The 17,510-nt window shown below is 38.2% G+C and overlaps 1 protein-coding gene across 8 annotated transcripts in view; it reads left to right on the top strand.

The window, feature by feature from the left end:
- Window positions 1–17,510, top strand: part of RASGRP3 (RAS guanyl releasing protein 3) — a 156,182-nt gene that overhangs the window by 91,189 nt on the left and 47,483 nt on the right. For all 8 annotated transcript variants that reach the window (XM_027850449.1, XM_027850445.1, XM_027850451.1 and 5 more), the window contains one exon: window positions 1,519–1,794. In XM_027850449.1, the coding sequence (XP_027706250.1) occupies window positions 1,519–1,794 (276 nt within the window). The remainder of the gene's footprint in view (window positions 1–1,518; window positions 1,795–17,510) is intronic.

The raw sequence follows: 17,510 nt of genomic DNA, 5'->3' as shown, positions 1-17,510 counted from the left end.
GTTTAAAAATTATTTTTATTTAATTAAATATTTCCTGAATGCATATAAAATAATTTCTAGCAGACCAAATTCTCTCCCTCCTCTCTCTCCCCCCTCCTTGAGAAGAAAAGCAATTTGATTTCAATTATACACATGAGGTCATGCCAAATATTTCCATATTATCCATATTGCAAAAGAAAACACAAACAAAATAAAACAATAAAAACAAAGTTTTAAAAAAGTATGTTTTGATCCACACTCAGAGCTCATCAGTTCTCTCTCTGGAGATGGGTAGCATTTTTCTTCATGTGTCCTTTGGAGTTGTGTGGGATTCTTGTATTGATCAGGGTGGCTAAATCTTCACAGTTGATTGTTCTTACAATCCTGGTTCTGCTCACTTCACTTTATATGAGTTTGTATAAGTCTCTCTAGGTTTTTCTAATATAATCCTGCTCATCACTTTTATAACACAATACTAATCCATCACAATCACATACCACAACTTGTCTGGATATTCTCAAATTGATGAGCATCCCATCGATATCCAATTCCTTGCCACCACAAGAAGAACTGCCATAAATTTAAATAAAAACATACATTATATATATATGTGTGTGTGTGTGTATAGGTGTGTGTATATATGTATATGTATACACACACACACACACACACACACACACACATATATATATATGTATATGTATATAAACAAATAGGTCCTTTTCCCTTTTCTTTGATCTCTTTGGGATATAGACCTAATAGTCGTATTGCTGGGTCAAGGGAGTATGCACACTATTATAGCCCTTTGGCCATGGTTCTAAATTGTTCTCCAGAATGGTTGAACTAGTTGACAATTCTACCAACAGTGTATTAGTGTCCTAATTCTAAAATGCATTCTTAAATACCTACAAAAAAGGCTGAGTTAGGGGTTATGGGAGGCCCAAAGAGAAGAAAGGTCCTCATCCTCAATAAACTTACAACTAGATTGAGGAGAATAGAATTTATGTTCGTGAGAAACTAAAGGATAATCCCCAAACTTGACCTTTATGTTATATTTATTCTCAGATTCATAAGGACAAGTTTTTCCTTCATTGAGAAAAAAGATATTGGAAGTAAAGATCACTTCATTCTTTGTATTTTTATTCTCAGTACTTAGCATAGTGTTTGGCAGATAGTAGGCACTTAGAATAAATGCTTGATGACTGACTGATTGAGAAGATTTTCCAGAAGTGCCATTTCATTTATTTAAGTTGTGCTTCTACAGATAAATCGGAGTGCCAGGAGTCACAGAAGCCTAGTCTTCTGCTCTCATATTTCACACACAGCCCCAGTATCCTGGAGGTCATTGTCCCATTGGTTTTATGACCCATTTTCTCAGTCATTTGCTTTCTAGGTCAACTCAGCAGCCACTCTGACTGAACCTTGACTGCCTCTGTGGAGGGCTTTAGAACTCCTTAGCAAAACACACCATCACATCTCCAGAGACACAGCCAGGGAAGAGATACTACTTGGAGATGTTCATTCTATGTCTGTTTGCAGGACTGGAATGAAATGACAGAACTCGTCTCCTCCAGTGGCAATTACTGCCGTTACCGCAAAGCTTTTGCTGACTGTGAAGGCTTCAAAATCCCCATCCTGGGCGTTCACTTGAAAGACTTGATCGCCGTTCATGTCATTTTCCCAGACTGGACTGAAGATCATAAAGTCAACATTGTGAAGATGCACCAGCTCTCAGTGACCTTGAGTGAACTGGTCTCCCTCCAGAGCGCCTCACACCACTTAGAACCTAACATGGATTTAATCAACCTCCTAACAGTGAGTATTGAAAACATTTATGTCTGTGTTAGCCCTTCCTTCCTTCCTCTCAGTCTAGTAAGCCCATGAGGCTTTGTGACAAGAATTGGTTTTGCTGTTGGATTTAATTCAGATAAATAAATGTTGAGTAGATCATGAAGAAGTGCAATTGTTACTATACTTTTTTTTAATCATTCACCTCTATAAACAAATTCTGAGCCTGCACTCCAATACACACACACACACACACACACACACACTCACACACACAATATGCAAATATTTATTCATTTATTTAGAAGTTACTACAAAGATATGATTATACTAATCATTACATATTTTACAACATACAAAACAGAAATTTAAAAGGATAGGATAAAGATGAAATATATTTAAAATAATACTAAGTATATTTATGGGGCTCTGGTGTGGGTAAAATGAGAGGGATGGGTTACCAATGGTACACTCACAATTGGTACAGGTACCTGGTCATGATTTACTCTGAAGGACCTTAGCACAGAACTGGAAAGGTTTGGAGCTTTCACAGCTTTTTTTTTGGAGGGGAGTATTGGTCAAGTGGAGTGGGGGAATGTTGTGCCACAATGGGTAAATAGTATAAGATAGTTGTATTGAAATAATCACAGAAACTGGCGATTGTAGAAAGGGTGGGATGTGACCTGTCTTCCCACCCTCTGATTGGGTTCCTGTCATGTTCCAATGGAAGTACATAGGCCCCATTTTGGAGGTCTTTAGCATACTCTACAACAAGCTGGCCTCAGAGTTGGGAAAACTGAGTTCCCATTCCTCCTTCACATGTATTGCCTGTATGACCCTGGAAAATTCCCCCGATCTTTAGCAGAATAGATGCTGATATTCATTTGTGGAAGGAGTTTCCTCACTGGGAATTCTTTACAATAATGAAATCACAGGTCCCATTAAAATTGTTTGGGGGAATGAGAGAAGGGTTGCTATCTCCTGCCTATCTGTCCTGGAAGCTGAATTAACTTCCTGTGCGCATAACTTCTGGATGAACCTCATCTGTCACAGCTGAAGGAAGAAGCCACAAGCTGAAGTCCAGTATTAATTTAATTTGACCCATAGGGACATGGTTCCAAGGGATTTATTAGCCCAGATGCCTTGTCCCAATCATCCTCATCTTTCAGTTCCAGTATATTTAGAGGAAGAGGAAAGAGAGGAGTGTAATATGGTACAGTGTGAAAAAAAAACTAGATTTGGTGTTAAAAGATCTAGGTGTGAATACTAACTATGCCAGTTACTGCCTTTGTGGCCTTTCCAAGCTTTAGTTTCCTCATCGGTAAAATGAGAAGGTTGGGCTAGATGACCTCTGAGGTTCCTTCTAGCACTAGGGATTGTATTGGTCAAAATCTTGTGAAGCCTCTGGGTGGTACCTGCCAGACTTGAGCTCCTGTTCCATTCTTCTAGGAAGTGGGATGAGGCCACTTCTTGCACCACCTCCAGAACGACCTCAGCTCCTCACCAGGATTGGGATCAGAGGCCTCCTTCCCATACTGTAGGGAAGGACAATCTCACTGTCAGTGGAAAGAGTACTTCCCTCTGCCCTTAGCCAGCCATTTTTGCCTTCAGTGATAGTGTACAAAAATAGCATCTACTCCACCAATGGTTATCAGATAACCCAAGAGGATAGACACCACTGCTTCTGAGTAGAAAAGGAGAATACTTCTCTGGCTATTATCACTGCCATGGTCATTGCCTCTTTTGACCCTCACCCTGGTGATGGTGGTCTTCAGAGAGACTGTGGTGATTAAACAATGGAAGATGTCCCTGCCACCTATGGATTGGGGCTAATGGCCATCCTAATCACATGGCTTGTCATTACTATACACTCTCCTGACTCCAGTAGGGCCACCTCCCAAGATTTGTGATATAAGCCTGGAAGACTAAGTGCCTGTCTTTGATTACTGAACTTCTTTAGGGAGGGTGTTGAGAGATATAGATATTTTCAGGAGGAAGCTGGGTTTCAGTGAACAGCAAAAGATGGAATGAATGTGAGAAAATGTCTAGCATGAATGTGTTGTTGTTGTTGAGTCATTCTTCAGGGATGTCCAACTCTTTGTGACTCTATTTGGGGGTTTTCTTGGCAAAGATACTGAAGTGGTTTGCCATTTCCTTCTCCAGCTCATTTTATAGATGAGGAGCTGAGGCAAACAAGGTTAAGTGGCTTGCCCAGGGTCACACAGCTAATAAGTATCTGAGGCCAGATTTGAATCCAAGAAGATGAATCTTCCTGATTCCAGGGCTGTCACTCTATTCACTGTGCCACCTTGCAACCTAGCATGATGTAGAATTTGTTAACAATACAGATACAGCTAACATTTATATAGCATTTCAAATTTTGTAAAGCCACTTTACAAATGTTTCGTTTTATCCTCATAACAATCCTGGGAGTCAGGTACAATTATTTCCCCTATTTTACAGATGAGGTAACTGAGACAGAGGTTAAGCAACTTGCCTAGGGCCACACATTCAGTATCTGAGGATGAATTTAAACGCAGATCTTCCTGACTCCAGTGTTTTATCCATCATACTATGTCACTGAGAGTAGAAGGCAGAGAAATACAGGAATGAGGAAAATCTAGGGCTGACTTTGTGTGTGTGTGTGTGTGTGTGTGTGTGTGTGTGTTGGTGTAGCCACTGCATTGTTCTTTCATTGCTGACATCTGTCTCTCCCTGCCATTGACCTGAATTCTCAGCCAATCCTAGGTGTTCTGTATGACTTGGGGTCATATGAGCCAACTATATTAATTGGTTCATTGGGGGTGATCCACATTTATGGCAGAGGGGATACTGAAGAAAGTCATGGCAACTAAAAGTCCCAGTGGGAAATTAAAAGTTTTATTTTCTTCTTTGCCAGAATGATGTAAATCTCCTTGGACTGCTGGATTCAAATTTTAAAATGTATGGCTCCTAGACATTTATTCAAAGTGTTTCCAGACCATATATTTGTCTATCAGAGAACTAAGAACAGTATCACATGTCATCTGGGATTCTGGGAGGGACAAGAAGTTCATGGTCCAAGTGAGATAGAGGGCTGGTCAGGTCACTAGTACTTTTCCAGGAATATCAGGATTCAGGGTAAAAGAAGCACGCTCATCCCACACTACCCTAGCCATAAGATATCAGTGCCAGAGACAAAAGAAAGCCCTGTCTTTCCCATATTAGTTTTGTCTTTGCCTGACGTGCTTTCACAACAAGGTCACTGAGGACAGGGACTGACTGTAATTCATCTTTGCACATCTTTGTGCAAATTGTGTGCATCCAAGCACACAATGGAGCCTATAACTTCATAGAAATTTATCTTTGTTTAATTAAATTGATTGGATGTTGTGTTATTGGGGATACAAAGTCACCTCTATCCCTCTGCACACTCAGGCCAGTTCTGGGTGTTATAGGAGTCCCAAATTTTTCTTAGGGATGGAGTGGGGGATGGGTCTCCAGAAAAGTGTTGGGTTTTTCTATCTCTCTCAAGGATTTACCAGCTAGGAAGGACATTTCTTGCCTGGAATTAATTGTTAAGCAAAAATGTCAGAATTGGAAGTTCTCAGAGAGGTAGCATGGCATGGCAGACAGAGTGATGAACTTGGAGGCAGGAAGATCTGTGTTCAAATCTTACTTCTGACATTTACTCACTGTGTGAAGATGAACAAGTCACATAATTTCTCTGAACTTGGTTTCCTCATCTACAAAATGAAGATAATACTTGTAGTAGCTACTTTACAGGCAATCAGTCAACAAGCACTTATCAATTAAGTAGTGTGTGCAAATCAAATATTGTTTTTATTAAAATTCTATATAAATGATTGGACAACTTTAAAGTGCTATATAAATGTCAATAATTGTGATTGTTGTTGTTATTCTCGTCATTGCCATCCTTTCTATTCCTACCTTCCCCCAAAATGATAGGAAAATCGTACTATCAGGCTCAAGTTGAGCCACAATTCAATATAACAAAAACTAGATGCTTATTCATCTTTTTCATTTTTTTTTCATTTGAGGAAGAGGGGGAGGCTTGGGCCTGTGATTTGCTCCCTCTATCAATGCAGATCAGCAAGTTGTTTGTAATTTATAGTCTTAGAGTTGCCTGGGACAAAGTGACAGATAAATTTAAACCTAGGTCTTCCTGACTCCAAAGAACACTGTTTACTACCCCAAGCAGCCTGTCTGTTCATCCATACTTGATGCTTATTTGTACTGCCTACAATGTGTTGCTTCTGTTTCCTTAGAGTGCTGTTACAGATTCTGAAGGTCACTTCTATTGGGGAAAGGGATGGGGGAAAAGTAGCCAAATTCCCCTAACCTTGCATAAACTGGGCAAGGGAAGGAATCCCCAATTGGATTTATATAATCTTAGCTCTGAGAGGTGGCATTACATTTTCCACATGTTTTTGTGGCAGTTTGTTATCAAGTCTAAAAGATTCTAGCTCTAGCTCTGCTTACCTATGAACTATTTCAGATGCCCTTAGTAAGACTAGGAGGCTGAACTAGGTGATTGCAAAGGGTTCTGTCTAGCAATTGTCACTGGTACCCTTATTCTTAGTAATGAAGGTAGTGGTAGTGAAAATAATGGACAGTTTAGTGTAGTGGTTAGAGGATTGAGCTTCATAGTCAGGAAAACCTATTCAAAACCCATACAAACTTTTTGACGTGGGTAGATTATTCACTCTCTCCATACACCAGGCAACTCTAAAGACTATATAAGTAGCAGAAAATCAGAAAAAAAAGAGATTTGCTTGGGTAGAGGGAGTGTTTGTGTTTTTTTGGGTGGGATTTCCCAACCCCAGTGAAATCACAGTTCTTTAATCACCTGCCCTCCCATAAGAGTATTATTATTTTTTTCCTATGATTTTATATGGGAAACTAAAACAGTGGTCTCCTTATCTTCTCTGCCAAGGTGATATAAGTAAATTTCCTCAGGCTGCTGGGTTCAGGTTTTAAAATTTATGGTTTCAAGACATTCACTCAAATGATTTCCAGACCATATATTTGCTGACTAGAGGATAAGATCCCCTGAGAATAATCTTATATGCCAGTTGAGTCCTTAGCATTTCACAGAAACAACCAACCAGTGGAATATTGTATTTCTCAAGGGTTGAAATTATGCATCATATTTTACACACACAGACACTCTGTGTTGGAGAGGAAAAAAATAATCCAACAAATTGCATACACCTGCATCAGTAAATCATTTGCACATGTAAATTTGTTTCTATGAATAATTGTCCAGAGCAAGAGACTTGAATCTGGCCCCAAACCCACATGCACATGTGATGTCTGCTCACCAACCACAAAGTAATGCTTTGGTTTTCGAAGCATTCAGTCAGGCTGTTGGAGAAATCAAGACTGTAACTTCATATGTCCTGGCTTATTCTGATGAATTTCTCATCTAGATCAAGATCATGCCCTGTTAAGAAATTCTTTTTGGAATACAAATGTGACAAGCAAACCTGTAATAAATAAGTGTCTGAGTAGTAAAGAAAGTTGAATTTATTAATTTTATCATCTCTGTAAAATCTAGGACAGGGTAAGCTGATGACAAAAAACAAAATTAGCACTAGTCAATCTTTTAGTTGAATTTGTTCATTTGGAAACGTGAGATGTTATATGGACCAACAAATGTATGAAAACTCATAAAAAGCTGAATAACATCTTTTGTTACCCAGAAAGGAATGTGAAAATTCTGAAGTCTGCCAAAGTCTTTATTTGTTTATAAGTACTGGCCTCTGTATCAACCATTAAATACTGAAAATCTTCTAAAGCAATGGAATATGGAAGCATTTGGGGAGATAAAATGGAATACTAGAAAGAGTATTACTACAGTATGAGCTGAGAGCTAGATACTAATTCTGCCTCTAAAACTAAATTAGCTGTATGACCTAGAGAAAGGAATGAGACAATAACTGGATCACACATTCAGGTCTAGAAGAGAATTGGGGTGGGGGGCATCTAGATTAGCACCTTCCTTTCACAGATAAGAAAACTAAGACTCAGAAAGGTGAACTTTGCTTCTGTTATCCAATCCTTAATTTGACAAATAAGAAAATTGAGACCCAGAGAGGTTAAGTGTGTTACCCAAGGCCACAGGGGTAATTAGTGACAGAGGTAGGATTTGAATCCAGGTCTCCTGACTCCAGGGCCAGTGTTTTCTTCAATCACATTAATCTACTCATCAATCCCCAAACACATATCATGTTATGCATGCCTCCATTTAGATTATCTTCCCTCTTCTCATTTATATAATTCTTGTACTACTTTCTATATGTGCAAATTTAGGCAGTTCATTTGATCACTCTGTGTCTCGATGTTCTCTTTTGTATAATTAGAAGAGGTAGACTAGAGGTAGATGGTTCCATGTCTCCTCTAGCTTGAAAACTATTCTCCCTTAACAGTAATAAGTTCAGAAGAGGGGTGGGCTTGGGGAGAAATTTAATGAGTTGTTTTTGAATATTTTGAATTTGATCTATGGAACATCTAGCTCAAAATGTATAATAGGCAGTTCAAAATATGGGGCTAGCCCTCAAGAGATACATGAAGATTTGAGAGTCACCTGTAAAGGAATAAGAATTGGACCCATGGGAGTTGTTATAGTCATTAAATGAGAGAATATTTATATGGAGAAAAGATCCAGGACAGATCCTTATGATATACCCAGTTAGGGGGTATAATATAGGTAATGAACCAGAAAAATAGACTGAGAAGGAACGAACAGATAGGTAGAAAGAATATCAGGGGAGAAAGCCTTGTCTCAAAAACCCAGAGAAGAGAAAGTATTCAGGAAGAGAGTGAGTCATCAACAGAGCCCAATGCTGCAGATAGAGCAAAAAGGATGAGAACTGAGAAAAGGCCCTTAGATTTCTCATTTAAGAGACTTGCCCAAAATAATGAAGAGCAAAATGAGCAGAACCAAGAGAACATTGTATACAGTAACAGTAGTAGTGTTTTAAGAAAGACTGAGCAAGTAAGTTATTTTGACTACTATAAATTCCCAAATTAACTATAAAGGACATAGGAAGAAAGACAATATCTGCATCCAGAGAAATAACTGATAAATAGAATGTGTGGAATAATTTTACATATACATATATACATATGTGTATATGTGTACACACACACACCTATTTGTGTCTAATGATAGACATCTCTAGGGCAGGTGGGGGGAGAAGAAAAAAATAAATTTACATAATTTTGTTTGTATTTTTGAAAGGGATAGCAAGTTGTACATAGTAGATTTGCAGTTTCATATGCAATCATCTTTTTATTGTATTATGTTATAGAAATGCTTATTTTATTCCATAAATAAAAAAACAAAACAGAACAAAACTGCGGCCTGTCAAACAGAAGGCTGTTTGTTGGAGAAATAAAATGGCCAAGTATCCTTAAAAAAAAAGAGAGAGACTATTGTTAACTTTGACTAGAGTGCTTTCTGATGAATGACCAGGTTAAGAATTAGCCTGGATGGTTAGGAAGAGAATAAGAGAAGGTACTTTTTCAAGATTTGATTGCTAGTGGTCAATATGTTAGAGTATCCATTTTCATATAAACCTGTCCTGGGAATGTAGGATGATACAGAGTAAAACTCTGAACTGAGAGTCTGAAAACTTGAATTCTTATCTCACTTCTACTATGTCTCTATGTGTAACATGTATACCATTTTCATAGGGCCAGGCAGGCTATATCTCCTCTCAGGGTTCTAGGGTGCCCTAAAGGGTTGGAGTTTTACCTTTCTCCTACTGCCATAGACTTGAGCCCTACTGGCTATGGCCCCCTTGTTAGGGGTTTGTGACTAAACCTTAGCTCCATTTAATGACTTAACATTGAGTGGCTTTTACAAAGAGTTATTTACTTCAAAGATACAGCAATAACAAAATTCACTTCCCTCCAAACCTCAGGGGCACAATAGCAGCCCCAACACCACCTTGATGTGGGAGGGGTTCGGACTACACTCATAACTTAGTTCTGTTCCTACATAGCATTGGTCCCATCAAATTCATGTTCCCAAAGTGGCATCACTGCTAGATGGATGAGTCCTTGGCTATGCTTTTACTGGCATAGATCCAGAAGGTCACACTTGATGACCCCTGGCTCCTTGAAGAATCAATGCTAGGCTAGCCTGGATTTTGACTTCTGATTCCTGTGGCTTGATCTCTCAACTAGGGTCACTCTACTCCCTACATCTCATGTTCTCTGATACCAAAAGCAAAAAAGTCACAGAACTTCCCCAGACACAGATAAAGCAAAGAGTTGCCCAAAGGTAATTTCTGACTTTTTGAGGACACTGATAGTTCTTGCTATGTGGTCCATCAAAAAGTTTCCTTTCAATCCCAAAGTTAGCCAACCAGAATGAGTTACAGAATATCTATTCATGATCCCCAGAATATTAGCCAAGCTATTTCCCTCATATATAATGATGATTCTCTCAGAAGTGGCTCCCTATTGCCCTCCATGTGGAGACCCGCAATCTGAGGCACTCTTTGTGTGCTCTAGACCCTTCTTCTCAACGGTGTATGTATCTACTTTATAAAAAAAAACTCTGAATTACATAGTTATTTTTGGTACAATGTTGTTAATCTGACCCAATGAGGATTTATTAAGCACCTACTGTGTGCAAAGCACTGTATCAGGCCCTAGACACAGTCTAAATATATGAGTCAACCAATTATTTTTATATAAAACTTAGCATTGGTGTTTCTAAGAACTATATAAAAAGCCTTGCTGTGTTAGGAATGAAGGGACAAGACTTAAAGGCTTAAAACTTCAGGCTCAAGTGATGTCAGTGAGCTATAAACTTAAAAATAACAACACAAATTTAGCCATTCTGAAGAGGAAGTGTGAATTGGTGGGTAAGTAGTTTATTGGACTGGTCATCAGAAGATCTCATTTTTTTATTTCCTGTTCCTATAGCTTTACGCCCCTGTCCTTTTTTTTCAGGCTCAGAAGACGAAGTGGCTCTTCTTTCCAAAACCAGTCCCTCTATCTGTGCCTTTGATCCCATCCTCCTGCTTCCCTCTTGAGAGTTTGTTTCTTTGATCTCCATGGTATTTTCTATGACATTCACTCTCTCTACCAGCTTTTACTCAGTACTCATCCTTCTTGACCTCTAGGTTTTGACACAAATGACCACTCCCTTTTCACAGATACTCTGTCCTCCCTAGATTTTAGGAAATTTCACTCTCTTGGTTGTCTTTCTACCTGTCCAGCCACTTTTTTCCCCGCTGTTTTCTTGTATTAGACTTCCTGCAAAAGAACCTCAGGATCTCATAGACATTGCAATATGCCTTAAGTTAACATTTAATGAAATATAAAACCAAATTTATTTTTTCCAGAGGATTTTCTATCCCAGAATACATTGAAAAGCAATGTCAGAGTGAGCAGCCAAATATTCCTCTGCTTTTCTGGATCATCATTTATGTGGATGTACCCTAGGATTTTTTTTCTTGGACCCTCTTTACTGCTTTCTCAAATACTCCTTCTTTGGTATTTCATCAGTTCCCATAGATTCAACTTCATCTCTGAAATGTACATATGCAGGTCTCATCTATCTCCTGAGTTATAATCCTATATCACCAGTTGCCTGTTAGATAAGACCAGTTAGAGGTCCCAAACATATCTCAACTTCTATCTGTCTGAAGAAAAATCCCTTCCTAGTCCCTGCCCAATGAACCCTTTTCTGTAGTTTCACTATTTCTGTTGAGGGCACCACCACTCCTCCAGACACTTAAGGTTTGAAACTTCGGAGTCATTGTTGACTCTTCTCTCTCATCCCTCTCATCTTATCCGATAAATTGACTAATCCTGTTGATTTTACTCCCATAGTATCTGTCACATTTGTCATCTCCCCTTTATTCACACAGCACCACCCTAGTTCACATCCTCATCATTGCCCAATGGACTGGAACTGTCTGTAATATTCTCCTCATTGGTCTCCCTGCCTTTAATATCTCCCTTCTTGGATCAATTCTTCACAAAGCTGCAAAATTGATATTTCTAAAGAATGGATTTTTTGTTTGAGGCAATCAGAGTTAAATGACTTGCCCAGGGTGAGTGTCTGAGTAAGTATCTGAGGCTGGATTTAAACTCAGGTCCTCCTGACTCCAGAGTTGGTGCTCTGTCCACTGCACTACCTAGCTGCTCCTCCACCATCATTTAAAGCCCTTCATAATTTGTTTCTAGTCTCTTTCCAGAATGATCTTACATTATTCCTCTTTATATATTCTATGTTCTAGCCAAACTGAGCTATCTGCAGTTCCCTTTACATAATATCCTGTGCTTTCTACCTCTGCATCTTTGCGATCTGTCTCAAATCCCTGGAAGGCTCTCCATTCTCACATATGCTTCAAAGAATCCCTAACTTTCAGGTCCCAGCTGAATGAAATGCCATCTCCCAATAGGATGCCTATTTTTTTCCCCAGTTGTTACTGCTCTCTCTCTCTTTTACCTGAATTTACTTTGAATCAGGCAGGCGACTCAGTAAGTAGCTACCTACTTCTTCCTTCCTTCAAGGTTCTAGAGGTTGGGAGAGTCCTAGTAGTACCATTGTTCACAAGCCCCCATCTGGTGTGTTCCCCATTCATTGCCAGTTGATATCAATTAGCTAGCTAGACCTAATTGGCTTTTAGTTGGTTGTAAACATCCCTCCCCCCCCAAAAAAAACTTGGACAAACTCTCCCAAGAATACATACAGAATCAAGGAAAAGTTAGCTCAGGCTTTGGGAGCAGATGAGGCAAGAGGATAAAGCAGAGCTCCGTGCTGGAGGGATGTCCTTTTCTTTTTTCATGGAGTTGTCGTGAGGTTTCCTAATGGTATGTGCTACTCTCTTCTGACCCCTTGTAGAGTCCTGCTGCTACTCTTCTCTCCACTCCAAGAGGCCATGCTCCCTAAAGCTACTTTTCCTCACTATGTCCAGTTTATCATTTCATACTTTTTGCTCAGATACATTTAGGGTTTGGCCAGTCTCTGATAACATGGTAATTTGGGGGAGGAATATGAAACTCTCTCTGGGTTCATTCTCTGAGCCCCTGCATCTCGTCCTTTGGATACAGGCAAAAGGGTCTGGCTTCTTAATGTGATCTTAAACCTTACTTTTCAAAGCAATAACAGAAAGTCTTCTCATATATACTTCTCTGCTATAAAATGGCTAAAAGTGTGTCTAATATTTTCAACCAATCCCTATATATTTTGACATCTAATTTCATCTAATGGCTGGAAGCAAGTCACTCTTGGTATCTGATTTGCACTTTTGATTGACTAATTTAATAGCAGTGCCTAATAATTGCTCATCGCTAGTTTGTATATTTGATTGATTCTGTAAGGCAGATTTTATGTAGTTAGGTGGTACAGTAGAGTGCTGGACCTAGAGGCAGGAAGATTTGAATTCAAATCTGGCCTTAGCTGTATGACCCTAGGCAAGTCATTTAACCTCTGTCTAGCTCAATTTCCTCAACTGTAAAATAGGGATAATAATGCCACATATCTCACAGGGTTGTTAAAAGGATAAAATGAGACGATATTTGTAAAAGTGCTTAGGATAGAGTTTGGCACATAGTAGGCATTTCATGAAGCTCTTGTTCCTTTCTTTCCCTTCCCCTTCTGTAACTAAATCAAAGAGTTATTTTCACCTATGAAAAGTATCTGGACGTATAGAATCCTGTTACTTACATTAATTGAGAGTGGTTGTGTGAATCACTCTATATGAACATATATACACACATACACATGTATGATACATACGTATATACATAAACATACATGTGTATACACATAGTATATATATATATACTATATATATTTGTATACACATATATATAGTCAAGTTGTTTCCCCCCAGTAGACTATATATTCTTGAAAGGCAGAGGCTGTTTTGTTATTTTTTTCTTCTATCCCCTAGTGCCCAGCACAGTACCTGGTACATAATGGGTGCTCAGCAAATGCTTGCTTAATTGAATTAGCAAGTGGAGAAAACAATTCCTAAAACATAGAACAGGGAGAGGGGGAGTCCCCTCTATCCTTCATTTTTTCTGAATAAAAAAAATTGGCGCAAGCATATCTCTTGACCCCTGATTATCCAAACCAGTTTAAGAACTTCAGACACAAGTTTGTAGAAAGTATATCCTTGTAGTCACAGAATCTGACTCAAAAAACTTCTAAGAAGTCATAGAGCTCAAGTTATACCTAAACATGAACCCTTTCTTCAGTATTCCCAACAAAGCATCATTTAGATGAGGTTTGAAGACCTGCAGCCAAAGGAAATTCATTAATTCCATTGTGTTAATTTCCATGTACATCCTACTTTTGTATAGCTCTAATTAGTAGGAAATCCCTCTCCATATCAAGACTAAATATTTCTCTATGTAACTTCTATCCACTAATCATAGTTCTAATTTCTTGGCTGAGCAGAACAAATTTATTTTTTCTTCCATGTCACAGCCCTCCAAATACCTGAAGACAACTTTTATTCATACTTTAAGTCTACTCTTCTTCTGGCTAAATATCCCTAATTCCATCAACTGATTCTCATGTGGCTTAGTCTCCAAAATGTCCACAACTTTGGTTATCCTCCTCTGCATGTGCTCCAGTTTGCCAATATCTTTCTTAAAATTTGGCACTTGACACTAAATACAAAATCCCTGATGTTGCCTGAGTAGAACAGAATATGATAGTCTTATGGCTTCCTTTACCCTGAACTCTCTGCATCTTTTAGTGCATAGTAAAATGGCATTAGCTTTTGTGGATGCTACATCACGCTGTCTACACATACTGGGCTTACATTCAACCATCCTCTCCCAAATCTTTCGGACAAATTATCTTCTACATACTTGCCACCCCTATCTTGTTCAGCTGATTTTTTTTTTGAAAGCAAGTGTGGGACTTCATACTTATCCTTATTAAATAATTTCATTTTTACTAGATTTGGCATTTATGTCTAGCTTGTCAAGATCTTTTTGGATTTCCATTTAGTCATCTACCATGTTAACTATGTCTCTCAGCTTTGTTTCATCTTCAGATTTGATAAGCTGCCTTCTATGCTTTCATCCACACAATTAGCAAAATGTTTACAAAGCAGAGCCAAGGTCAGATCCCTGTGACTGTTCACGAGAGATCTACATTCTAGCTGACACTGACTCATTACCCTCTGGATTCGCTTGTTCAATGCATTCCAAATCCATCTAACAGTATTATCTACCCTACATTCTCCATTTTGTCCAAAAAGATAATATTAAAGACTTTGTCAAATGATACGTTGAAATATGGGCATACTATGTTTGACCTACCAGTCCAGTCATCCTTCTCCCCACCCCAATCCCCCCCCAAAAGAAATTGGATTAGACACATCCTGTTCATGATTAACTCTTCTAATTCTTAGTGATTACTACTTCATTTTCTAATATTCGTTAGAATCCATTTGATAATGCTTTCTTGAATTTTTGTCAGGAATCTAAGTCAAATATGCCAACCTGTAGTTTGAAGTTTCTGCCCTTTGTTTTCTCTTGAAATCACATTTCTCTGCAAATGGGACTTCAGATTTTACACCTTTACATATTGAAATGTTTTGGGAAAGAGGGAGAAGAGTAGCTAAATATCCATATCTGTACACGTAACGTACTTATCATGTTCCCAAATGCAGACTACGTAGAGAATTGTACTACGAACTGCTGAACTGTTTTTCCCTTGCAAAAAAAAAGGCCAGATGAAGATGTCTTTAGCCAGAACCACATTTTCATTATACCCCAGAGTTGTATTTTTTTTAAATGATGTTTCAATTTCATAGTATAAGAAATATTCTTTCAGTTTTTTATGATATTTTTAGATCTTGCAGTTACTTTTACCATTCTGAGTATATGCAAATAACTGGAAAGTACCTGAATTTTCAGTCTGGTGGGAAAAAATTCAAAAATTGGTTTACATAGAGTAAGCTTGACTACACAGTTGTCTTTTTTTCTTAACTATGCCTAGGCAAGATAATATATTATAAACATACATATATGTGTGTACATACATGCATGTACATGCATACACATACACATATACATGTACATGTATATACACACACACATACATATACATATATATATATATAATATATATATAATATATATACATATATTAGAGTCTGATCAGGGTTAATACACTCAAATTTGGGGCATTTGGCTACTGAACAGCTTCTCTCAAATCTAATAAAACGTAAACATTATGGATTCAAAATAAGTTAACTTAAAATCAATATCCTTAAAATCTAGGCAGCATGCAGTAGCATCTGTTAACAAAATGTTAAGAAAGTAGAACCAGTCTTTTATTTGAACTAGAGCATAAGAGCCAATAGAAATTTTAGGGAAGAAGTGCCAAGATGGGTGGGAAAGGGCAACCTCAACCCTGCAAAGAAAATAAGAGGATTAGTACAAAAAGATAAATAACAGCTCTTAATTCACTGAAGTTCTTTAGAATTATGATAGGACTGGGGTCTCTCTGACTTCCTCCAAATAGGATTGTGGAATTTGAGAGCAGGCCAGTACTTTGGAGATTGTTTTATCCACCTTTCCCACTATTTTACTGAGGAGTAACCACAGGCCCATAGAGGAAAAAGTGACTTGTCCAAGGTTGTATGTAGCAAAGCTGTGATGTTTCATAAGGTTAAATATCCAGGTGAAAATCTAAAGATGCAAGCAAATAATCAGAAATTTGAATATACATATATCCAAATAATCACCTGAGTAGGTTTTAATTTAAACTAAAATCTTTAGTTAATTAACAAGTATTTTTTTTTGCCTACTGTATGAAAATCATTATGAAAGTCACTATGGAGAATATGAAGAAATTCAAATCATGACTGACTTCTGCCATCCCAAAACTTACAGTCCAACTTGAAGTCTAAACTGATTGATACACATGAAAATTAATGATTGATTAGAAATTACAATGTATGGTGCTGGCTATATGTGCAATGGGAGTTAAGAGATGAAAAAATTCAGTTTTAATTAGAGTTAGAGAAGCTTTATGAGGGAGGTAGGGTTAGAATAGAGGTGGGATTTGGAGGTAGGGAGGGAGGGCTTTCTAAATGGAGGGAATAGTGTGAGGTAAAGACATGCTGTAGTCTGCTAGCTAGCTTTTGAGGATGTTTGCATTGGTTGAACATATTGTGAATTCTACTGTTTGACTTATTTTTAGATTGTTGCATGTCAACAAAATTGGGTGTGTCAATCCTGCACAAGCCATTTCATTATTTATATCATCTTGGCCAGAACTTCTAGGCAAGGCAAAAATACACCTATGTGGTCAACCTCACTTCATTACCAGTTTGCTAATTTTTGTTTTCAATGGATTATAAAAGCATGGGCATGAGAATGCTGTATGTGGTAAATGGTGAAGAGGTTTGCCTGACTGGTGAGGAGCATATGTGTTGAGGAGGAGTGGGAAAGATGGTCAGATGGACGGATCTGAAAGCTAGGTCTCATGGTTAGCAGCTTTCCTTCCCCCTCCACCCCAATATGAAGTCTGCATTTGCCTCTTTGCAATTTCCATATATCTTTAAGGAAATGCATGATAGGAGGAGAAGATGTGTTAATCGTGTGGCAAGGGTGATAGATGACAAGTAAACAGCCCAAGTATCTGGTATAGCTTGCAGTCCACTAAAACCCACAGATCCTTTGCAGAAAAACTGTTGGCTAATAATATCTCCTCCATTACACATGTAAAATAGATTTTTTTG

Source organism: Vombatus ursinus, unplaced genomic scaffold (assembly GCF_900497805.2).
Source record: "Vombatus ursinus unplaced genomic scaffold, bare-nosed wombat genome assembly UNPS02009062.1, whole genome shotgun sequence".
Lineage (NCBI taxonomy): Eukaryota > Metazoa > Chordata > Mammalia > Diprotodontia > Vombatidae > Vombatus > Vombatus ursinus.
The sequence above is the reverse complement of the archived record's forward strand: the minus strand, read 5'-3'. Positions and strand labels throughout refer to the sequence as shown.